Below are 25944 nucleotides of genomic sequence, written 5' to 3'. Positions count from 1 at the left end.
GGTCACTCAGAGATGCAGCTACATTCCCACAACCCTGCTAAATCCAGGTGTAGAAAACACATAGTTTGCATAATATACATTACGCAAAAAAAAATGCACAGATTACTGTTTAACCTGATGGCCTGGTTCACAAAATAGACCTGGGCTCCTGTAATGGTGTGTGGGAATGACCTTGGGAGACAGGAGGAAGAGTCGCAGACTAGGCAACAGTCAGATAAGAGGCGGCTGAGCCCACAGAAGAAAAAGGAGCGTGGGAAGCATCTCAGAAGGGACCCTCCCTAGTTTCTTGGGCTGTAAAGGCGACAGGGGAAAGATTTCAGACTTGGAAGATTCTGTTAATGTAACCTTACAATAACAGTACTTAGAATTAGTACTTCTGGGTGTGCTTTTTTGGTCTGGACTGCCTCACAAGGCTGACATCTCCTGTCTGAATGGTAGGATGTAAACTCAACTAACAAATAAATAAAATGCTCCATAAGCTTCTAGTTCTGTAGTGTCTTAAGACAGAACTGGGCAGCTTTTTGACAGCTAGGGGACCAAACCCAATTTTTCTGTGTCCAAGGCTGCAGTGGGCAAATTAATTAGATGAAATAAAAAGAGTGAGGATTTCCCTCTTAATAGGAAATTTGCATGACGTCTGGGAAGACAATGATGTACGGAGAAATTCTGTGCTAAGATCAAAATCCATCATGGGGAAAGGGCAGCTTCCTTTTACTGCAACAATCTTTTTAAAAATTAATTAATTAATTGATTCGTTTTTATTTTATTTATTTTCTATCCCGCCTTAATTGTTTTTATAAATAACTCACGGCGGGGAACATACCTATTACTCCTTCCTACTCCTATTTTCCCCACAACAACAACCCTGTGAGGTGGGTTGGGCTGAGAGAGAGGGACTGGCCCAAGGTGACCCAGCCGGCTTGCACGCCTAAGGCGGGACTAGAACTCTCCTGCCACGCCTGATTGGCTCTTGGGCTGAGAAAGAGGAACTGGGCCAAGATCACCCAGCCAGCTTTCATGCCTAAGGCGGGACTAGAACTCTCTTACCATGCCTGATTGGCTCTTGGGCTGAGAGGGAGGGACTGGCCCAAGATCACCCAGCCAGCTTCCATGCCCAAGGCGGGACTAGAACTCTCATAACACACCTGATTGGCTCTTGGGCTGAGAAAGAGGAACTGGGCCAAGATCACCCAGCCGGCTTTCATGCCTAAGGCGGGACTAGAACTCTCTTACCATGCCTGATTGGCTCTTGGGCTGAGAGGGAGGGACTGGCCCAAGGTCACCCAGCCGGCTTCCATGCCCAAGGCGGGACTAGAACTCTCATAACACACCTGACTGGCTCTTGGGCTGAGAAAGAGGAACTGGGCCAAGATCACCCAGCCAGCTTTCATGCCTAAAGTGGGACTAGAACTCTCTCATTGCCTCCTTCTTGCCATTGCCTCCTTCCTAGGGCTGAGAGAAAGCGACTGGCCCAAGGTCACCCAGCTGGCTTTGTGCCTAAGGTGGGACTAGAACTCACGGTTTCTAGCCTGGAGCCTTAACCACTAGACCAAACTGGCTCTCATTCAGCATATAGGTTGAATAAATAAGGGGAGAGTTTGGAGCCTTGTCGCACTCCTTTGCCAACCTGGAGCCACTCTGTTTCACCACGTTCTGTCCGTACGGTGGCTTCCTGTCCTGGTATAGGATGCTAATCTGTGTGATCCTAAGCGTTATTTTGGTAGCTTATGAGGTTAACAATATTGTACTATAGTTTGCAAACCATTCAGTCTCCTTTTTTGAATATAGATTGACCTCTTTCAACCTGTTGGCCACTGCGTTGTTCTCCAGATTTGCTTGGCGTAGCTTGGTTAGAACCTTGACTGATTCTTCTCCTCTTGCTTGCCATTTTGCTATAGATCTTCCATAAATTCCTGTAGCACTGTTACAGGACTGGAGTGACTGGGTAAGGACTGGAGTGCTGATCTTATTCACCTGCTAGAACTAGAGGTTCTTTTAAATAGAGGATGTCTTCTAAGGAATCTTAGATGTTGACATCTTTACAGTATAGAACTGTGTTTCTCAACCTTGGCAACTTTAAGATGTGTGGACTTCAACTCCCAGAATTCCCCAGCCAGCTTGCAAGCTGGCTGGGTAATTCTGGGAGTTGAAGTCCACACATCTTAAAGTTGCCAAGGTTGAGAAACATGGTATAGAATTTCAGTATACTCCCTCCATCTTTGATTTTCTTGGAGTCAGTTAATCTGTTGTCCATCAGCATCCTTTAGCGTACCAAATTAAGGCTGGAATCTCCTTCCGAGTTTGGAGATCTTTTGGAAAACTTCCATCGTTTTTTTTGTGTGTGATCGTTTCCATCTGTGATGTCTCACAGATGTTGTTGTAAAACTGCTTCTTTTCTCTTCTACCAGCTCCCTGAAACTCTTCGTTGAGTTGCTTCCTGAGATCTTTGTCTCCCTTGGGTTTGGCCTCTTATTCATTTCTTTATTTTATTTCTCAAATTCATGACCACCCATCTCCCCCCACCCCCCGAGGAGGGATTCTGGGCGGTTTACAACAGAACGGAATTAGTATGATATAAAACGGTACAATAAATATAGATAGGCAATAAAATATAAATAAGACAAAAACCAGATGGCTAAAGGTTCTCTATAAGGGACGCGGTGGCGCTGCGGGTTAAACCGCTGAGCTGCTGAGCTTGCTGATCGGAAGGTCGGCGATTCGAACCCGCGTGATGGGGTGAGCGCCCGTTGCTAGTCCCAGCTCCTGCCAACCTAGCAGTTCAAAAACATGCAAATGTGAGTAGATCAATAGGAACTGCTTCGGCGGGCAGGTAACGGCGTTCCGTGTAGTCGTGCCGGCCACATGACCGCAGAGGAAGTGTCTTCGGACAAACGCCGGCTCTTCGGCTTTGAAACGGAGATGAGCACTGCCCCCCTAGAGTCGGGCGCAACTGGACTTAATGTCAAGGGAAACCTTTACCTTTACCTTAAAGGTTCTCTATAAATCTGCAGGTAAAACAGGGTCCTTCTAGGGAGCTAGCCAACCCCAGGAGTGAGTGCTCTCCTTCCTGCCCCAGGCAAGATGGCAAAACCAGGTTTTCAATTGCTTGCGGAAGTCCAGGAGCGAAGGGGCCTGTCTCAACTCTGGGGCAGAATGTTCCAAAGGGCAGGCGCTACCGCAGAGAAGGCTCGTTTCCTGGACCCCGCCGGATGGAATTCTCTTGCAGACAGGGTCCGTAGCTTGCCCTCCCTGCCTGCCCGGGTGGGGCGGGTCGATGTAACAGGTATGAGATGGTCCCTCAGGTAACCTGGCCCCATGCCATGCAGGGCTTTCAGGGTCATAACCAACACCTTGAATTGGACCTGGAAGCAAACTTCTTCTCTTCTTCACAATTTTTTTTTCCTAATGTACACTTGGAATCGGCGTCCCTGTAATTTAAGATAATCATTGCAAGTTCTTCGCTCCAAAATGATGGAGAACAGGTCTTGACTGACTTCTGCGCTGCTCTCTCAAATAGCTGAAGAGAACCATCGCATCTCCCTGGGGTCTTCTCAAAGCGAAACGTGCTCAGTTCTTTTAAACAACCTGCAGAAGACTTAGTTTCCAGTCTCACGATCAAACCCGTGCCAGGCTCTTTCAATCCTTGTTAAAAGGTGGTGCCCAGAACTGACACAAGCAGGATATGCTCAAAGTAAAAAATAAATGGTAAGTGGTATCGGCTGGATCTGCCACCCGTTTATAGCTAGGTGGATTGTACACTATATGTGTTGTCTAAATGTAGACTTGTTCTGTTTTTATACAGTAAGCTACCCAGAATCCACTAGAGCCGGGCAGCAACAAAATCAAAATAATAAAGAAATAAATAAACAAGAATAAATCCAATAGAAGGGAATATGTGTAGCTCAGGGGTGAATTATGGAGTTCTTGGTGCTCTCTGAGGTCAGTTGTTTGACTGCAGACGTTTCACTACCTGGCTGGGTTACATCATCAGGGAGAGGGAGGGTGGGTTTGCTTCGTGTTTATATACAGCAGCTTGCCCTGCCAGTGTTGGTGAGGGGGTGGTTTCTCTCCTTGCTAGTTCCTTAATTGGGGCATTGTTTTCTGCTTGATTGTTTCCCTCCTTGCTAGTTCCTTGATTGGGGCATTGTTTTCTGCTTGATTGTTTCCCTCCTTGCTAGTTCCTTGATTGGGGCATTGTTTTCTGCTTGATTGTTTCCCTCCTTGCTAGTTCCTTGATTGGGGCATTGTTTTCTGCTTGATTGTTTCCCTCCTTGCTAGTTCCTTGATTGGGGCATTGTTTTCTGCTTGATTGTTTCCCTCCTTGCTAGTTCCTTGATTGGGGCATTGTTTTCTGCTTGATTGTTTCTCTCCTTGCTAGTTCCTTGATTGGGGCATTGTTTTCTGCTTGATTGTCTCCTTTGTAGTTCCTTGACCGGAGTATCGCTGTCTGCTTGATTGTTTGTCTGCTTGATTGCCTCCTTTGTAGTCCGCCGATCGGAGTATTCTGCTTGATTGTTTGTCTGGTAACACCCTAATCAAGGAACTACTAGGGAGAAAACCACACCCTCACCAACACTGGCAGGGCAAGCCACAGTACAGTATATAAACAGGGAGCAAACCCCACACTCACTCACCCTGATGATGTTCCCTAGTCAGGTAATGAAACGTCTGCAAGGAAACAACCAAGCTCAGAGGGCACCAAGGACTCCACAAGAATAAACCCACCCTCTCTGCCCTGTGACATCCATTCATTCAGCAGTCTTCGAATACATGAAAGGGTGCTACAGGACAGAAGTTGCCCTGTGGACAGAGAGCAGAGGTCGTACCACCTCAGAGTAAGACAAGAACCAGCGTGTAGAAGCTTTACAGAGGGAGACCCAAACTTGAAACAGGGAGGAATTTCCTGGCCCTGGGAGCTGTGAAGAAGAGGAACAGCCTGCCTCCTGGAGTCGTGGGGGCTCCATCATTTCAGGTTTTCAAGAAAAGAGTCAAGAAAATGGCTGAAAAGAAAGCCATTCCTTCAAGATGGTCTGAAGATTCCTATCTGAGGCAGGGGTTTGGCTAGAAGACCTCTAAGGTCCCTCCCAGCCTACGATTATATGAAGTGGAAATTGGGCAGCAAAATGCCAAAAGTTTGGCCGTATAATCTCCGTTTTTTAAACGCTGAAATAAGAAACAGAGGCTTTCGCTGGGATTATTGTATTCATTTTGCTTTAAAACCCACACCCACACCTTAAAGACAGACCACGAATTCAGACAATGTATCATTGCCTTGCCTTTTGCAGCCCACAGATGCCAAAAAGTAATCATAATAAATAACAAGTTTGATTCCCCTGACCACAAAAGGTTTCAGGAAATGAAGCATTGTTTCTTTCTGCAAGTCATTCTTGTTTATTTGTCTATTAAATTAATGAAGAGAAGTAGCCTCTTGCAATCCCAGGAAAGCAGTTTTGAAATTTTGAGTCTACAGTCCTAACCAACGCAGCCTTAATCCAAGCCTAACAATAATTTTTCTCTAAAAAAAAATATTCTACGTGCATTTATCTCTCAGTTAGTGTCTATAGAATTGCAGCCAGAGTATTTTAAATCTACATTTTGTGTTGTTTGTTCTTTTTTTAAAAGAAAAAGAAAAAGAAATTATTTGGGGGATTAAGTTTTTTTGGAGAAGGTAGGATACTCTATATACCTATATACAAAATATTAAGTACTGAAAAGTTTCTTAAAAGATTTGGGACCACATTAAACATGTGTACACTTAATTAAAACATAATTAAAATAGTGCTTGTCGGTCCTACCATGCTTTCCTGGATAATTGCATGATTACAGCATAGGTCGTATATACGTGCTAAAAATTCTCTAGATATTCAGCTAGAAGAGGGAGGGGAATCTCCAAAAGAGGGAAAATAAAACCTTAAAAAAGCAAAGGCTATATTCCTTAAAAAGGTAATTTTACTTAATGCAGAGCACTTAAAATTGTTGCGAAAGACTGTTCTGGCATCACAGCGCCCCCTACTGGCCTGTCTGGGAATTTCTCCCAACTCACCCTGCCAATTGAGAGCTCTTAACCAGAGGGTTTTGAACAATCTCTCACAGGCAATGAAGCTGGAATCAATATCCATCCATTTAAATCAGGGTTCCCGCAAGCGGTCAGTATCGACCCCCAAGAGTCAATGGGACTATCCAAGGGGTCGATAAATGGTTGGGGGGTCTTCGTAGTACTATTAGTTAAAGTAGTATTTATTAAATTATTTTCATATAATAAATGTTTGGGGGCCGATGAACGATTGGAAACATCATGATGGGGTCGATAAGCTGAAGAGTTGGGGATGTAATGGTCTGTGGGAATGACCTTGGGAGACGGGGGAAGAGCTGCAGACTAAACAATGGTCAGATAAGAGGCGGCTGAGCCCACAGCAGGAATGGGGCGTGGCGAACGTCTCAGAAGGGACCCTCCCTGGTTTCTTGGGCTGTAAAGGCAAAGGGAGAGAAATGTACTTTCAGCCTTGCAAGATTCTGTTAAGGTAACCTTACAATAAAGTAGAATTAGCTCATCTGGGTGTGCTTCCTGTCTGGACTACCTCGCAAGTCTGACGGGGGATCCCTGGTTTAAATGAATTTCAGGGCCTCTCCGAAACACAGGCTGGAGAAGCAGCAGCAGTGGCGCATCCTCTTGCCAAGCCAAAGTCCTAGCATTGCAATGTGCAGAATTAAGAGATGAAAAGCTCCAGGGCAGGGTGGAAGGGGGCAGAACCCCAGGGCCGTTCATGGAGCATCTTCTTTGCAACTGGGCTTGCTGCATGAGCAAAACCAAATAAAGGGGGGGAAAGTGGGGGCAGGGAGGAGAAGCTTGATGCAATAATAAGCTCCTGGTTTTGTTTGGGGAAACAGAATCATCAGAAAAAGCCCTGTCAAAGTTCCCACCGTTGAACGGAAGCAGGCACCCATAATGCCCTCAACAATCCCTTTTTAGTTCTCATATAAAAATCGGATTATAGTTGGAAGAAGGACCCCTGTTTTTCTTCTGCAATTTCTTCTTCTTCCCACTCACTCACCCACTCACCTTGTGGGTTTGAGAGGGGGGGAGGTTGTATTCCTAAGAGCCACCAGCAAGCCTTGCAGCATTTTCTCAAAAGCCAGATACATCACTTGCCAAGAGTCACTTGCACATCCATCTTGCCAGGTAGGCCACTCCACCTCTCCTCGGTTTTCCATGACCATTGCAAAAACTGGGACAGGTAAGGAAGCGGTAGCATTGGGAAACAGCTCAGAGAAGATCAAGCGAGGACAGGAACAAGTTAGTGGAACTGGCTGTGGCTTTTCTCAGAGAGGCAGGTCTCTTGCTGGAAAGGCTAAGGGTCCTGCAAATCTGTCGATAGGCTTGCTGGCCTCCAGCTCAAAAAACTGTCAAAAAGGTCCAGTGTTTATGTCAGGGCAGAGGGACAACTTCCTAAGAAGGAAAAAAGAGAGAGCTGAGTATGTCATTTTTCACTTGTCCTTCATTTAGCTTTAGGTTGTCTATAGTATTCATTTCTTTTTGAATTACACAATCTTTCTGCATTCCATTTTAGGGGGTAGATTTGGATCACTCCCCCCCCCCAAAAAAACCATTGGGAAATAAAACCAGATAGACGTGGCAATTTCAAATTTAGAGTTTGCAGCTGGGCAAAACGAAGGAAGCAAGAGCCGATTGGATTCAGATGGCACCTAAGTTGGAAGGGAGGAAGGGAGGAGGAGGAGGAAAGAAAAAAAGGAGAAAGGAAGGAAGGAAGGAAGGAAGGAAGGAAGGAAGGAAGGAGGAGGAGGAGGAGGAGGAGGAAGGAAGGAAGAAAGGAAAGAAGAAAGGAAGAAAGGGACACAGACTTTGTGAAGGAATCTTTGATGCTAGTCTTGGGGTAAATATAGAATCTTAGAAACAATCAGAGAACTTTCCTGCCTTCATTTATACTGAGTTTGTTGAGGCAGGTCTGTGTCCTAACAGCCAGGAATCACGCTGAGACGAGGAGTAGGTCTCTAGTGTTTTATTACTGCTACATTAGACAGAAATCCTAACAAACTGAAGAAGCGTGGGAAAAACCCAGGCAGATAAACCCCAAAAGTCAAGGCAGGTCTGATCTGGGTCTCTTTGAATGGCTGCTTAACTCCTCAGTACTACGCATGCATTTTCCACCCTGGATAGAGGCCCCCTCCTGCTCGCCATCAGTACTCATGACAGTGTGAAACTGCTTCCCAGGTTTCTCACCACCTCAGCAGCCACCACCTTGATTTTTTTTAACACTCCCTGCAGATGCCCCTGGCTGGCTGAGATCCAGTATTTGGTTTGGAAGTGTACCCCCTGCCCCAAATCTCTCCCTCCCTCCCTCCCTCCCTCCTCCCTCCCTCCCTCCATATACAAGGGAGCTAGACCTAGCCTGAGATTTGCAAGATTGATGTCAGCCCTTTGATGTAGTCCAGACAAGAAGCACGAACCAGGAGTACTGACACTACCTTTATTGCAAGGCTACAGGAACAGAATCTCTGAAAGCCCTTCTCCCCTCCCTCACCTTTACTTTCCAGAGAACTAGGAGGGTCCCTTCTGAGATGCTTCCCACGCCCCTTTTCCTTCTGTGGGCTCAGCCACCCCTTATCCGACCATTGCCTAGGCTGTAGCTCTTCCTCCTCCTGCCTCCCAAGGTCATTCTCACAATACCTTTGCTTCTCCCAATGTCCCTGGTGCATGATAAGAACTGCAGGTGCTTACCACAGCATCATGGCTTCCATCTCACTACCTGCCGCAGGTGGAGTTCACTCTCGGCAGCCACAATTGGCTGTTCGTTTTGCAGGTGATAATTTATGAGGTGGCTGATGCTTTCAAACAAGGCATCTTTTGTTCTCACCTGGGGAAACAAGGGTAAAAAACAGGAATAGAAAGCTCCTGCATTTAACTTCCTTATCAGAACCCAGACTTAACTAAGCCAATGGAATAAACAGAATAAACAGACAATAATGTATCTTGCAGGTTCTGGGAAAATCAGTCTACCAGCACCACCTTATTTTTAATACTGTACGTATGTACTTCTATCCAGTGCAGAAATACAGGTAGTCCTCCCTTAATGACCATTCATTTAGTGATGGTTCAGACTGATGATGGTGCTCAAAACAACCACTTACAACCAGTGCTCACACTCACGACTGTCACAGCGTCCCTGCGGTCATGTGATCATGACTGGGGCACTTGGCAACTGGTTCGCATTTATGACAGTCACAGCATCCTGTGGTCACATGATCATCATTTTCAACCTTCCCAGCCGGCTTTTGGCAAGCAAAATTAATGGGGAACCACATGGTTTGCTTAATGACCACACAGTTCACTTAACGACCACAGTGATTCGCTTAATGACTGCCAAAAAGGTCGTAAAGTTGGGTTGGATTCGCTTAATGACCGCTTCGCTTAGCAACTGAAATTCCGGTCTCAATTGTGGTAATTAAGTGAGGACTACCTGTAAGTAAAAGTTACCCAACCTTAGAGAGCCTGATTATAAGCACTGAGTGATGAAACATACAGAGGAACACCAGACTACCTCTTTGTCTGTTAGTAGGGTCCTTTCAGCTTTCACCACATTTTTCAATTCCTTTCACATATTTCTTCCTTTTTGCACAGGATATGACAATAGAAAGCAAAATAAACAGTATCCAACTTTTTTTTAAATACTATCTCCAACATCTGGAGAGGGAGTATCATTGTTCTTTAAATAACACTGGCCATGCCTAAGAAGGTAGGATCCGTGGATGGGAAGAAAGCCAAGGTATCAAAAAGAAAAAAAAATCTTTTAAGAAAACTGAACAAAAGGAAGGGGACACCCAAAACAGCCAGATGAGAAAGAATTGAGTGTGCTCAGTGGCCATGAAATGGTGACTGATGTATTGCTGAAATCAGGGGGGAAATATGAGGCAACAGATCAGTGTTTCTCAACCTCAGTAACTTTAAGATGGGTGGACTTCAGCTCCTGCTGAGGCTGAGAAACACTGCAATAGATTATCATGGGAATTAACTGGCCGACTGATGATGACGGTGACGATGATGCAAATGATGCATCATTTGAGTGATGGCCTCATTCACCCTGATTTCCAATGTCCCCCCGCATTCAAGCAAGCCAGGTAGCTTCCTTGAAAACCCAGAACAGAAGGCTGCCCAACCTCACCGCATTCTTTCTTTTCCTACAGCAAATGAAATCAAATATCAGGCTGAGTATCGCAACATCAGTATCTCAAAATCCTGCTTTGACTTCCACGCACTTACCACTCCTTCAGGATCTACCAGGAGCAAATGTTTCGGCTGCCCGCTGTGCATCCCAGTCAGAACATACTGCCCGGGGTTGGTGATGCTGTCCCGGACTAAGAAGTCCCCGTCTGTGTGCAACAGTTTCTCTGCGTCTCGCCGGCTCATTTTGCCATGGTACCACAGTTCCTGCTTCAACTGGTCTTCTGTGGGGGCAATGGGAGCCTTGCGGCTAGGCGGGCTTGGCCACTGATCCTCAACTTGGAGTCCACCCTGCACCCCACAAGCAGACATGGATTCATGATGCTTTAGAGCATCTTCAAAAGGCCCTGGGTGGGAAGAGGAGAGGAAATATCAGGATGGCCTAGATCCACCTGCATCGCTATTCCCTCTATCTATCATCTATCATCTATCTATCATCTATCTATCTACCTATCTATCTATCATCTATCATCTATCATCTATCATCTATCTATCTATCTATCTATCTATCTATCATCTATCATCTATCTATCTACTGTATCTATCGTCTATCTATCATCTATCTACCTACTGTATCGTCTATCTATCATCTATCTATCTATCTATCATCTATCTATCTATCTATCTATCTATCTATCTATCTATCTATCATCTATATCTATCTATCTGTCATCTATCTATCTACTGTATCTATCATCTATCTATCTATCTATCTATCTATCATCTATCTATCTATCTATCATCTATCTATCATCTATCTATCTACCTCTCTATCTATCATCTAGCTATCATCTATCTATCTACTGTATCTATCTACCTATCTATCTATCATCTATCATCTATATCTATCATCTATATCTATCTATATCATCTATCTATCTATCTATCTATCATCTATCTATCTATCTATCATCTATCTATCATCTATCTATCTACCTCTCTATCTATCATCTATCTATCATCTATCTATCTACTGTATCTATCATCTATCTATCATCTATCTACCTTATCTATCTATCATCTATCTATCTATCTATCATCTATATCTATCCTATATCTATCTATATCATCTATCTATCTATCATCTATCTATCTATCATCTATCTATCTATCTATCTATCTATCTATCTATCATCTATATCTATCTATATCATCTGTCTATCTATCATCTATATCTATCATCTATATCTATCTATATCATCTATCTATCTATCATCTATCTATCATCTATCTATCTACTGTATCTATCTATCATCTATCTATCTATCTATCTATCTATCTATCTATCATCTATATCTATCATCTATATCTATATCATCTGTCTATCTATCATCTATCATCTATCATCTATCATCTATCATCTATCTATCATCTATCATCTATCATCTATCATCTATCTATCATCTATCATCTATCATCTATCTATCTATCTATCTATCTATCTATCTTTATTACAGAAATTTTTAACAGAAAAAAACAATAAATTTTTTGAAAAGAAAGTAAAGTTTGGTCTAGAGGTTAAGGCACCAGGCTAGAAACCAGGAAGCTGTGAGTTCTAGTCCCGCCTTAGGCATGAAAGCTGGCTGGGTGACCTTGGGCCAGGCCCTCTCTCTCAGCCCAACTCACCTCACAGGGTTGTTGTTGTGGGGAAAAGAGGAGGGGGAAGGAGTATTAGGCATGTTCCCCACCTTGAGTTATTTATAAAAATAATAAAGGCAGGATTTTAAAAAATCTTTAGAAAATCTAATCTGAAAAAGGAAGTAAAGAAAAGTAATAAGTAAGTGGAAGCAAAAGACGCAAAGAAAGAAAGAGAAAAAGAGAAAGAGAAAGGGAGAGGGAGAGGGAGAGGGAAAGAAAAAGTTATAAAGTGGCTTCCGTTCTTCTTAACCACAGTTACAAATACATTTACTGTATATTTTACTCCCTCTCTCTAAGGTTACTCATAATTTCCTTCTTTTTAATCTACCCTTTCTAATCATCAAACCCATAAATTACACGTTCACTTTTTTTCTTTTTTTCCCGCAAGAATTCCATAAGGGGTTTCCAGTCACTCCATATGCCTGTTTAAGTTTCAAGAGCTTCAGCTGAGCATTGGAATGATGAGGATGGAAAGCGTGTGTCGAACGCATTTTCATCTCGATGTCACCCAGAGCACTTTAGTTATTGGGAGGCTGATAAATGGGCCCATTATATAAGTCAACCAAGAAATAAGCCAATAAAAATAGCAGCCAAAAGGGAGGGAGGGAAAGGAAAAACCCAAAGATCAAACTGAGAACATAGCAGAAAGTTGTAGCAAGACAAAAGGAAATTTATCTATCTATCTATCTATCTATCTATCTATCTATCTATCTATCTATCTATCTATCATATTTCTTTACCACCCATCTCATATGCAATGAAATAAAATGGAGCAATTGTTTTTAACTGCTGTGAGGAACCCAGAGTCATGAATTTGAGATGGGTGGCCATATAAATTGAAATAATAAAGAAATAAAACATTTTGATGCCAGAAATGTCCAGTTCAGTCCTTAGCATTTCCAGTGGAGAAGGATCAGGTAGCAGGCAATGGGGAAGCCCCTTCTTTGCTGGCAAACCAGCACTAGCCAGAATAGCCATTACTCATACGCAAACCCACACACCCACACAATAGCATCAAAACTTCTGTTTTCATACCAGGGATCTTAAGAAAGTTAGTGTTCAGCTGGACTTGAACTCCAGACCAGAAGACCCAATGCAGAGGTAACACAATAAGCTATACTCAAGATATGATCACAAACCCAAGTACAATCTGGATCAGGGATTCATTAATGCACAAACGATTTGTGGCACCAGAGCTACCAAGAGAATCTCTCTCTTCATGCTGGCTGTTGCAGATGTGTCAGCCTTACAAGGTAGGCCAGACAGGAAACACGACCAGACGAGCTAATTCTACTTTATTGTAAAGCTACATTGACAGAATCTTGCAAGTCTGAAAGTGCAAATCTCCCCACATCCTGTTTACAGCCTCAAAACTAGGGAGGGTCCCTTCTGAGCCGCTTGCCCCACCCACATTCCTGCTGCAGGCTCAGCTGCCTTTTATCTGACCATTCCCTTGGCTGCGTCTCTTGACCCTGTCTCCCAAGATTATTCCTACTTCCTACATCCACTACAAGATGCAATGTCTTCATCTGACCAGCTTCTCATTTTGTGCACTTGTTTGAGGTCCTTGGCTGGATGGTTTCCCGCTGATGTCCTTCTTCCCCAAGTGGACTCCTCTTTAGAGGAAAATCTAGTACTGCTTAGGAAACTACCAGCTGCAAAGTACTTTTGAAAGGCCTTATCTTCTTGATGGAGGATCCCTTGGACACTGCTCCTTCAGTGCCCCCTCAGCTCTAAAGGACAAGAGCCACAGAGGCTGCAGACAATCAATGGAGTCCCCACTTGAGATACAGAGCTGCTTCTGAATGAGGGCTGCCCCATGAGTAGACCCCTTTAGAGGTGCCCAACAGCTGAGCTTTGAGTGAGCCCTTGGTGGCCTTCATTTCTAGGCTGCACAGCAATCATTTGCCATATTTCTATAGACCAGACTGAAACTTGTCTTCATTCGGATGTGTTTGAGCATTTTTTCTGCCATTAACTGCAACTTCATCTCAAGGAGGACAGCCATTCCAGCAACTTAGCCCAAGGAAGACTCCTAGGAACACAGCTTAGACCATGGATCCAGCTAACTGAATAATCACTATTTAAAATTAAGTGTGAGTTATTTGGTTTTTCAGGGTGCCAAAAGAAATTGTGCATGAACGCTTTTCCCTCTGGCCTAATCTATTAGCTCTGTCCATGGTCCTGAATCTACATCGGCGGTCTTGGATTCCTGATTGCAACTGTGCATTCCCACCCTCCGTTACCTGAACCCATTTGCAAAGCCACTTCAGACTCTCTGTCCTTCTCCTCAACAAACAGACATGGAGAAATTACACACAATAGGGAAATGCCTTTAAATATTCACAGCTACTGATAAGTTTCTTCCAACTGTAAACTTGGGAAGAGCTTGGATATAGGGTTTGGGTATAAGATCAAACTGTTTATAATTTCCCCACCCAATCTGGGTTCCCGTCTCCCCTTAAATTGGATTAGGGATTTTGCCCAGCAAAATAAACTCCCTTCCTGCCCTCATCAGCTCTTCCCCAACCCTGGTACGTGTAAATTTCATGCTTATTATTTTCCTGATGCTCCTCTTAATGCCACCTGAGCATCATTTTGAAGTGGGAAGGTGGTATTAATAAAATGATTATTCAGTTTTTCAGAGCGGGAGCTGCATTCTCCTGTTGTTGGCACAGGCAGCATTTGCAAATGTAATGTTGAAACTAGAACCGGTTCCAGCCAAAAGTCCCCCCCCCAACTTTCCCCGTAAGCCCACTCTCTTACTCATATCAAAAAGGTCTTTGGGGGGGCTCTCATCAAGCTTCCCAGTACTGGTCTCCCAGCTGTTTAAGTTTTCAGTGTTGACATACATGTGCTGTTCATAATCTTGAGAGCCAAACGGTCTGCTGTCTGCCTGAACATAGCCATCGCAACACTGACCTGGAAGACAGAATGGCATTTATATTCCTACCACTTTAATCTCACACTGTTTCCCTAATTTACATACACTCTTAAGTTCATTCTGTCCCATTCCCCAGATTGGTCTGCATCATCCAACATTCAAAAAAGAAAAAAAAACAGGCCTGTGTTTTCATTTGTCATACATTTTTGGCTTTATGATATACATATTTTTGCAAGTTTCCCCCCCTCCCCAACTAATGCTGTTTCCTAGCATTTTTTTTTCAAGAATGTATTTCTGAACAGCAGGAAGGAGCATCACGAAATCCCAAAAAGTGCCAAAGAGTGAAAGTTCCAGTTCTCATCTCGATCTGAGAATTTTTTCTGAATTTATTAAGTTTTTATGAACAAAATTGGCCCCCTTCCTTATTCCCATCAATTTCTGAAATTTGGGCTGTAAGGGCTGCTTGGTATACCCCAATAACACTACCTGAGAGGAAGCCAGCTTGAAGTAGTCTGTGGTTGGCAGAAATACAAAACCAAAAAAATGTATCTCTCTAGATTCTGCCTGTTCCTGATGCTTAGCCTATGGTTGCCAACCTGTTTTTTTAAAGCCAAAACTGCACCGCTAACAGGCAAGCAAATAGGAGGGAGGCAAGAAATAAAGAAAAGCTCAACAGTTGGAGGAAAAAAACAGCCCAAAGTGGAGGGAATTAGACTTGTGGGTCCATCCCTACCGACAACAGGCGGGAAAGGAGAAAAGGGCCAGGCTGATGGAAGACCAAAAAGGAACATTTGCAACTTTTTATTGCAGCTTTTCCCAGGAAATCAGTGTCTTCTGGATGTCTTTGGGTCGCAACCCAGAGATTTGCACAGCCAGCAATTGTGGGGACTAGATGGGAAATGAAGGTTCACTGAGAAATGAAAAGGTAAAATCACCTTCAAGTGCAGCTTGATTTTGGCTGATTTCATAGAGACATGCATTTGGTTTCCTAGGAAAGGGCTGGCTTCTTCTGGGAGATTTTTTTTAAATTCCCCAATCCAGCCTGGGATTTTCTAGTGGTCTCCCATCCAAGCACTGGCCAGCTCCAGCCCTATTTAACTTTTGGAGATCAGCCAAGATCACCAAGATGCTGTCCCCTAGCTAAGCACATTAGAAAAATACCTGGTGTTTTTTTTTAAAAGATCTTCATACTCCACCTAATTCACATTGTGCCAGATATCTCCTAGCATCATAAATGTAGTGATTACCAGAAAGATCAGCATCCCAGTTCAAGTTTGAGTGGCTGCTGGGGTCCCTTCTGGCAGAAGATCCAACCTGTGGGACAGAAGGTTGGGAAAAAAGGAGTTATACTGGCTCACGGGAAGCAAGAGTTAGAGATTGCTTTTTCATGAGATAATCTTCATGATTAGCATGACGGTAAGAGAAAGACATATTTATGGGGAAACTTATGGAACTCACAGCCACAGGATGCAGAGATGGCCAACAGCTTAGACATGATGTGCTTACTCAACACAGTTAAGCAAGACAGTTGCAGAATATGTGGCTATAGGGAATCAGCAATTCATTGCACAGAAGATTATCTAAACATGGCTTATGAATTGGCCCTTCCACACAGAGCATCATATTTTTCTCTCTACAGGTAGTCCTCATTTAGCGACCACAATCGGGACCAGCAACTCAGTCATTAAGCAAAGCAGTCACTAAGTGAAACAACTGTGCTAACCATCTGACCTCAGCTTTCCTTTACTTTATAGACCTGCGAAGGTCATAAATGTGAAGATTGGTCCAATTTTTCATCACCGTCGTAACTGCAAATGGTCACTAAACAAGGCAGTCGCTAAACAAGGACTACCTGTATTGTTAAGCAAATGCCTCCTGTCACCTTTTAGCAATCCAGGGGGGGGTGGGAGGGAAGAAGGAAGGAAGGAAGGAGAAGAATTGCCACTAAAACTGTAGAAATGAGAAAAAGTTGCAAGGTTTTTCCCATGCAACATCCTTCACTAGATCAGGAAAAATCCTAGTCACGGCTCACCATACTAATCTGGTCTTATTTCAAAAAACGTATGACATGAAGAATATTATTAGATACAAGCTGAGTTGGCCATGGAAAGTTATGGGGGATTACATCTTCCCTTTGTAACCATGAGATATTTTGACCAATTGGAACAAGGTGAAGGTTTTTCACAGCCTGTTCCTGTGCCTTTCTCTCCCCCAGCCCACCGTTAGTAAAATGAGTCTCTGTGATTAAGAACCTAGACAGCATCCTCCTCTCTCGTCTTTCTCTGTCTTCAAGATGTCATTTAGAGGGACACGAAGCTTTCCTGCACTCCGTATTTCTCAGTAAGTCTGTCTTTTACTCCAGATATAATTAACGTCTGTTTGCATTCACTGACACAGCTGGGCTAAGCCCATACTTGGCATTCAGCATTTATCTTTTGGATGGGACCCACTGCTACCAAATTACTCAAGTTTTTTTAATGCTCTGCACATTCTCAGGTGCCCAGCCACTAGCAAAGGCTTCTGCTGAGTTCAGATCTCCACCAGAAGGACTGTACAATAGGTGAGAAAAAATTTGCCTGCAGTTTCATCCCCACTACCCTTAGGTGTGGACTTAGTAGATAGGGTCCCGGAAGAACTCTGGCAGAAGTTTGCAGCATTGTTCAGGAGGCGGCAACAAAATACATCCCAAAGAAAGAGAAAACCAAGAAGGCAAAATGGCTGTCTGCTGAGACACTAGAAGTAGCCCAAGAAAGAAGGAAAGCAAAAGGCAACAGTGATAGGGGGAGATATGCCCAATTAAATGCAAAATTCCAGAGGTTAGCCAGAAGAGATAAGGAATTATTTTTAAACAAGCAATGCGCGGAAGTGGAAGAAGACAATAGAATAGGAAGGACAAGAGACCTCTTCCAGAAAATTAGAAACATTGGAGGTAAATTCCAGGCAAAAATGGGTATGATCAAAAACAAAGACGGCAAGGACCTAACAGAAGAAGAAGAGATCAAGAAAAGGTGGCAAGAATATATGGAAGACCTGTATAGGAAGGATAACAATATCGGGGATAGCTTTGACGGTGTGGTCAGTGAGCTAGAGCCAGACATCCTGAAGAGTGAGGTTGAATGGGCCTTAAGAAGCATTGCTAATAACAAGGCAGCAGGAGATGACGGCATCCCAGCTGAACTGTTCAAAAGCTTGCAAGATGATGCTGTCAAGGTAATGCATGCTATATGCCAGCAAATTTGGAAAACACAAGAATGGCCATTGGATTGGAAAAAATCAACTTATATCCCCATACCAAAAAAGGGAAACACTAAAGAATGTTCAAACTATCGAACAGTGGCACTCATTTCACATGCCAGTAAGGTAATGCTCAAGATCCTGCAAGGTAGACTTCAGCAATTCATGGAGCGAGAATTGCCAGATGTACAAGGTGGGTTTAGAAAAGGCAGAGGAACTAGGGACCAAATTGCCAATATCCGCTGGATCATGGAAAAAGCCAGGGAGTTTCAGAAAAACATCTATTTCTGTTTTCTTGACTATTCTAAAGCCTTTGACTGTGTGGACCATAACAAATTGTGGCAAGTTCTTAGTGGTATGGGGATACCAAGTCATCTTGTCTGCCTCCTGAAGAATCTGTATAACGACCAGGTAGCGACAGTAAGAACAGACCACGGAACAACGGACTGGTTTAAGATTGGGAAAGGAGTACAGCAGGGCTGTATACTCTCACCCTACCTATTCAACTTGTATGCAGAACACATCATGCGACAAGCTGGGCTTGAGGAATCCAAGGCTGGAGTTAAAATCTCTGGAAGAAACATTAACAATCTCAGATATGCAGATGATACCACTTTGATGGCTGAAAGCGAAGAGGAACTGAGTAGCCTTATGATGAAGGTGAAAGAAGAAAGTGCAAAAGCTGGCTTGCAGCTAAACCTCAAAAAAACCAAGATTATGGCAACCAGCTTGATTGATAACTGGCAAATAGAGGGAGAAAATGTAGAAGCAGTGAAAAACTTTGTATTCCTAGGTGCAAAGATTACTGCAGATGCTGACTGCAGTCAGGAAATCAGAAGACGCTTAATCCTTGGGAGAAGAGCAATGACCAATCTCAATAAAATAGTTAAGAGCAGAGACATCACACTGACAACAAAGGCCCGCATAGTTAAAGCAATGGTGTTCCCTGTAGTAACATATGGCTGCAAGAGCTGGACCATAAGGAAGGCTGAGCGAAGGAAGATCGATGCTTTTGAACTGTGGTGCTGGGGGAAAATTCTGAGAGTGCCTCGGACTGCCAGAAGATCAAACCGGTCCATCCTCCAGGAAATAAAGCCAGACTGCTCACTGGAGGGAATGATATTAAAGGCAAAACTGAGGTACTTTGGCCACATAATGAGAAGACAGGACACCCTGGAGAAGATGCTGATGCCGGGGAGAGTGGAAGGCAAAAGGAAGAGGGGCCGACCAAGGGCAAGGTGGATGGATGATATTCTAGAGGTGACGGACTCGTCCCTGGGGGAGCTGGGGGTGTTGACGACCGACAGGAAGCTCTGGCGTGGGCTGGTCCATGAAGTCACGAAGAGTCGGAAGCGACTAAACGAATAAACAAACCCTTAGGTGAGTCTGGGGGAGAAATCAGTTCATAATCCAGAAGAAAACTGCTCATGGCCAGGACTGGCACAGCCGCTGCCAATTTTGGGGTTCCCCTGTAGTGCTGGACTACAACTTCCATCCCTTCCCTGCCACCTGGGGATGCTGAAAGTTGTAGCTCCCCCCTGCAGGAACTGCATTGCCTCAGGAAAGGCTGGGCTTTCTAATCAGGAACTGCATTCTGATTCACGGAATGGCAGTCTCCTATTCTGATATTTCTATTGTGCCATTAGAAGAAAAAACTAGTCCTTTGTCATAGGAATTTTTTTCTGCAGAAGAAAAAGCTTTTTAAAAAAAAAAACACCCAATGTCTGGTTAATCAGGGGGTGGCCCCTTTTGATTGCAGGAAAAAAAGGTTTTAAAACAACCAATTTCCTAAATTAAATGGATAAATTGCCATGCTCTGCCATCAATTCTTCTTTCACAAAAGGAAGTGCTTGGCGAGGGGCAGAGGCAGGGAGCCTGGTGAAGTAGCAAACAACGGTGCCCCTTGATTGAGCTAAACAGGCTTGGATATACCAGCTGATCCTGCCAAGGCGTTTGCTGTCACCTGGCTGAAGTGGCTCGCGTAGGAACCCTGCGAAAGCGTGTGGCTCGAAGCCGATCCATAATGGAGACGGGAGTCCACCAAACCGCCAAGGGGGGGCTGCTTCCCTGGAATGCTGTTGTAGTAATTGTGTCCTGAGGTGTCCTCCTCCTCGCCCCAGGCATCGTCCACTCCCATTGTCCTGATCAGAAAGACAAGTGGGGAGAATGCCAACACTATATAAATTGAAAAAATAAATAAATAAGTAAATAAAACACCAGAAGCCAAGGGAATAATGTCACATACTTAAGAAACAGGGGCATCTGTAGTGAGGGGGGAGGTTGTAAAACTATCAGGGTGGACACTGCGATGGTGCGATGAATGCTCCACCACATTTTAACAATGCATGTAAAAATGGGGTGGGGGCTTCAATCTCAGCTGTCTTTTTTTTTTTTTTACTAGAACTTGACTAGAGCCCCCTCCTAGTCCAGCTCCTTGCCCGCTACACCTAATTGGCTCTTGGGCTGAGAGGGAGGGTCTAGCCCAAAGTCAGCCAATGAGCTTATGTGGCTGAGGGGGGACTAGAACCTGGGTCTCCCCCCTCCTAGTCCAGCCCCTACCCCACCACACCTGATTGGCTCTTGGGCTGAGAGGGAGGGACTGGCCCAAAGTCAACCAATGAGCTTCTGGGGCTGAGGATGGATTAGAAAATAGATCTCCCTGTCCTTAGTCCTGCCCCTTCCCTACTAGAGTACACCTGATTGGCTCTTGGGATAAGAGAGAGGGACTGGCCCAGAGTCAGCCAATGAGCTTCTGCGGCTGAGGGGGTCTAGAACCTGGGCCAAATGCACAAATACCTTCTGGGTGCCCAACCCTCAAAGCAATGGCATTGGGAAACAGAGGCTAGAATCCCATACCTCTCCGGTGGTGCTACAGTTTTGGGGGGGCTATGGAGATACTGTTTAAAGCGGAGCTCAAACGCTTGCCCAACAGTATTGATGATGCTCTGTGCCAATCCATCACAGCATTCCAAGATGTGGCAGGCTGCAAAAGAGAAAGAGACGGTCAACAACCAACAGTTAAACTTTTTTTTTTCCAAGCAGATGCACAACATGACACAAATAGGAGCCAGCAGCGTGATGCAGCTGCAGAAACAGCCAGTGCAATCTTAGGCGGCATTAACAGAACCATAGAGCCCAGATCGTGAGAAGTAACTATCTGCTCTACCCTGGGCTGCTTGGCCACATCTGGAAAATCATGGGTGCAACATTTACAGAACTCTGAAAGCAGGACATGTCTGGAGACGCTCAAGATGATGGGGGTCAGGTTGGGAAAGTGAAAGTGAGGAAAAAAGAGAAAGAATAGAGGCATGTTTTCCCCCGGATGACATTCATTCCAAATGTTGCATCCTTTTCCCCAAGGATCCCTGGTTCTTTCATTACCACCACTCACATCATCTATAAAGGTAAAGGTAAAGGTTTCCCTTGACATTAAGTCCAGTCGTGTCCGACTCTAGGGGGCGGTGCTCATCTCCGTTTCAAAGCCGAAGAGCCGGCGTTTGTCCGTAGACACTTCCGTGGTCATGTGGCTGGCATGACTACACGGAACGCCGTTACCTTCCCGCCGAAGCGGTACCTATTAATCTACTCACATTGGCATGTTTTCGAACTGCTAGGTTGGCAGGAGCTGGGACGAGCAACGGGAGCTCCCCCCGTCATGCGGATTCGAACCACCAACCTTCCAATCGGCAAGCTCAGCAGCTCAGCGGTTTAACCCGCAGCGCCACCGCGTCCCTCACGTCATCTATATGCTACTAAAATTCTTGTGTCTGTTTGATACTTTGTAACCTCCAACAGGGTGAAACAGTGTGTCGTAGGGCAACAATTTTTGAACCAAGGTACCTCAAATGGGCTAACTTACAGAATGCATCCGAAGTCCAGGACCCATGGAAAAGAAATTTGGCAAATTTCATAGAACATTTTATGATATAAAAATTATCCTAAAACATTTTATGACGTAATACAAAATATAAAAAACATTTCCCGTGGTCAACTCCGGCTGTTTGACTGGGCTATACAGTTCCACGCTGGCTACTTTCAAGGCAGATAGATCTCTCCCTGAATTTTTAAGAACTTTTCCAATCGGGGGGGGGGTGGAATACCTGGGTTCTACTCGAACCTCAGCCACAGAAGCTCATTGGATGACTTTGGGACAGCCCCTCCCTCTCAGCCCCAGAGCCAATCAGGTTTCCATTAAGCACAGAAGCCAGTTGGGTGATTATGGCCTACCGGTCCCTCTGTTACACCTAGACTGGGAAGTAAAAAAAATCTGTTTGCCTATCCACGCTGGGCCAACATTCCATAACCTTCAGTGCAGAGACCTCCATCCTGAAGTGGATAGATTCAGACTGATAACAAGTATATATAGGAAAAGGGACCAATATATTCTGTATATTATCCTGTATATAACAAAATATATGGATATGGGTATGAATGTGAATAATCACCTATGCAAGACAAGAATTGCTGACACCTGGTGTACACGCTAGTCTGTAAATGCAAATAAAACACAGTATAGGTAGTCCGCAACTTACAACCGCAATTGGGACTGGAACTTCTGTTGCTAAGCAATGTGGTCATTAAGTGAGTCACGCCTGATTTTATGACCTTTTTTGCCATGGTTGTTAAATGAATCATATGGTTCCCCATTGATTTTATTTGTTGGGAGCCAGCTGGGAAGGTTGCAAATAGTGATCACATGACCCTGGGACGCTGCAACTGTCGTCAATACATGCCAGTTGCCAAGCACCCAAATAGTGATCATGTTACTGCAGGGATGTTGTGATGGTCGTAAGTGTGAGACCAGTCGTAAGTCACTTTTTCCAGCGCCATCGTAACTTTGAAAGGTTGTTAAACAAATGGTCATAAGTCGAGGAGTACCTCGATATCCTTTGTAGGCTTCTGTACCACGCCATTGGCTAAACCTTTTCAAAAGCTGTGTTTCAGTTCTTTTATCCCTGTGCCACTAAGTTCCCACAGTGGGTTCACACTCACCTCGCTGGTTGATGGGATCCTTTGCAACATAAGCGACATAGTCGGTTGTATCCTGGCCAGAAATATAATTCGGGAAAGAGAGAGTTAGGGCTGAGGCTAAGAAGCAGAAGTTACAGTCAGGAGGAGTGAAGGGGATGAGGAAGAACAAGAGGGAGAAATTCTAGCCTGAATCATTTGTGGCCAGGTTCAGCAGCACTCCCCAACCTCCACATGTGCCAGACTACAGCTCCCACAATCCCCTGCCAAGGGGTTCAGTGTGATTTTTTTATACTTTAATGTCATTAGAATGCAGAGTTGGGCCAAGGGTGGGAAAGCTATCAGCATTGCACCAATTCTGCTGAATAAGAAGAAGCTTTTATTTGGGGGGGGGTGACTTCTGTGGTGAGAAGTTGCATTTACCAGAATTCCTCCTGACCATCTTTCTAGGTTTGTTTTTAAACACCACTTTCTTCCAACTCTTACATTCCGTGATCAGGAAAAAAAATTCCCAATGGTAAGAAATGTTCTTTGAACTGTGGTGTTGGAGGAAAATTCTGAGAGTGCCTTGGACTGCAAGAAGATCCAACCAGTCCATCCTCCAGGAAATTAAGCCAGACTGCTCACTTGAGGGACCAATATTAAAGGCCAAACTGAAATACTTTGGCCACATAATGAAAAGACAGGACACCCTGGAGAAGATGCTGATGCCAGGGAGAGTGGAGGGCAAAAGGAAGAGGGGCCGACCAAGGGCAAGATGGATGGATGATATTCTAGAGGTGACGGACTCGTCCCTGGGGGAGCCGGGGGTGTTGACGACCGACAGGAAGCTCTGGCGTGGGCTGGTCCATGAAGTCACGAAGAGTCGGAAGCGACTAAACGAATAAACAACAACAAGAAATGTTCAACTGTGAATAGACTGGGCACTCCTCCACGGGAGGGGTTTAAACAAAGACTGGAAGGCCCTCTGGGGGAGATGCAGCAATGGTGGATTCCTACACTGGGTAAGGGGTTGGACTAGATGACCTCTACGGTCCCTTCCAACCCTTACGTTCTGGGAATCCATAAAAGAATGAATTAGCCAAGGTTATTAACCATGCTTAGCATGCTGTGTGAATGCATCTGCTACATCTTTAACTAACCTGGTTGAAAGCGAAGTTGCGTCAACACAGCCTGGGGCCTAGACCTTCCAGATCTGGGCTGGAAAAAGGTGCATCAACTTCCATGAAGTGAAGCAATACAGAAAGCGGGTATTCTTTAGTGCCATCTACTGGGTGCCTGAATGGTTGCAACCCAGATAGGGTAAACAAGCACAGCTAGGACAGCCCAAAGCTAGGGATGTCCACCGGGTGGGGGGCAAAAAAATCAAGATGGCTGCTTTGATTGCATGGGTGGAGCTGCCATCTTGATTTTTTGGCCCACTTCTGCATTCTAATGACATTAGAATGTCATGACAGGCAGACTGAGCCTTTCTTCTCCTCCTTTATTGAAATCTTTATATATTTTCTCCTTTATTCAGACTTCTAAGCCACTGACAGACCCAGAAGCAAAATCTTAGCTTCAGTTCCATATCTGTACTTTTTTCTCACTGCTTTCATGGCAGGGTGAGAAATGTCAAGAGGGTGACCATGCTTCTGTGATTGAAGCCCCATCCCTTTTAAAGGGGGTGGGGCTTCAATCATACAGGCACAGCTGCCATCTTGACTCCTTTGACCTCACCTCCTTTGGGGACAACCTTGATTTGAACAGGGTTTTTTTACTGCCTTGAATGAAAAGGACTGATCCCATATTGATGTTGGTGCTGGCCATAATGTGAAGGGAGAGAATACCACATTTGGATTTTTTTTTTATGGGAAGATGACAAGGATGCAAACAGAGGAACCAGGGAGAGGTCAAAGATGGTGGCTATGCCCATGCAATCAATCCCTGCCTCTATTTTGCATGGACCATGCATGCATGACACATGTAAAAAAGGCGTAAGACTGCAATCATGTCTGCAGAAGCCATCTTGACTTTTGTGACCCCCCTCCTACATGGACATTCCTGTATGCCAACCTGGGAATGCTCTGACATGAACACAACTTGGCATTCTGGGAAAATAAAATGACAGTTAATGACCACTGTCAATATTTGCTCTGGAGTGCCAAAAACAAATCTTAGATCAGGGTTTCTCAACCAGGGTTCCATGGCATCCTAGGGTTCCACGAAAGGTCACTAGGGGTTCCCTAGGAGATTGCGATTTATTTAAGAAATTATTTCAAATTCGGGCAACTTCACATTAAAGAGGCAAGTTTCATTCTTTATTTTGAGTTTAAGAACACTGTTAATGCCTTATATACAGGCCTACCCATGAAACAAATATAATAATTTTGTAACTTCTGGCCTATATTTGAGCCTGAATATGCAGGGGTTCCCCAAGGCCTGGAAAATATTTTAAGGGTTCCTCCAGGGTCAAAAGGTTGAGAAAGGCTTCCTTAGAGAAAAGAGAGAAATGGATAAAATGAATGTAATGTAGCTAGGCAGCTTGGAAGGATGGCAATGAATGGGCTCACAAGAAAATACAGCGAAATCTTCCTCTCTGTCATTTTTAAGTGTAAGTAATGCCCCAGTTTGTCCCAAATGCTGCTAGATGCTCAATCCTTCCTTCCTGCTTTAATCTCTGCCCAGTTTTGCACATTATTTGCCCTGGGTATGCTGAAGACTCCTGAGCTCAGATTTCAGTACTCTGAGGACTCTCCAGATGAGTGGACTTCAGTTCCCAGAATGCATAGTAATAGCCACGCTGGTCAGGAAATTCCTGGAGCGGAAGCCTCCACATCTGTAGGTCATCCTGGTTGGGAGTTCTTAGGAGATTCCACAGCCTTGTCTGATCTTGCAAGCTACGAAGGGTTGGTCCTGCTTAGTACTGGAAGGGAGACCACCAGGAAACCTTAGACTGGAGAAAACAATGGCAAACCACTTCTGTAAAGCCACCAAGAACTGA

General features: G+C 44.4%; 1 protein-coding gene across 1 annotated transcript in view; it reads right to left on the bottom strand.

The window, feature by feature from the left end:
- Positions 1–7191: 7191 nt before the first annotated feature.
- Positions 7192–25944, bottom strand: part of SHC2 (SHC adaptor protein 2) — a 51749-nt gene continuing 32996 nt past the window's right edge. Inside the window, exons 7-14 of the mRNA XM_063294290.1 lie at positions 22986–23037; positions 20850–20976; positions 19957–20134; positions 16007–16073; positions 14642–14797; positions 10277–10584; positions 8738–8873; positions 7192–7447 (exon numbers count right to left, since the gene is read on the bottom strand). Coding sequence (XP_063150360.1) covers positions 8745–8873; positions 10277–10584; positions 14642–14797; positions 16007–16073; positions 19957–20134; positions 20850–20976; positions 22986–23037 — 1017 coding nt within the window. The 3' untranslated portion in view covers positions 7192–7447; positions 8738–8744. The remainder of the gene's footprint in view (positions 7448–8737; positions 8874–10276; positions 10585–14641; positions 14798–16006; positions 16074–19956; positions 20135–20849; positions 20977–22985; positions 23038–25944) is intronic.

Source organism: Candoia aspera, chromosome 1, assembly GCF_035149785.1.
Source record: "Candoia aspera isolate rCanAsp1 chromosome 1, rCanAsp1.hap2, whole genome shotgun sequence".
Lineage (NCBI taxonomy): Eukaryota > Metazoa > Chordata > Lepidosauria > Squamata > Boidae > Candoia > Candoia aspera.
Note: the sequence above shows the minus strand (reverse complement) of the source record. Positions and strands in the feature narration are given on the sequence as shown.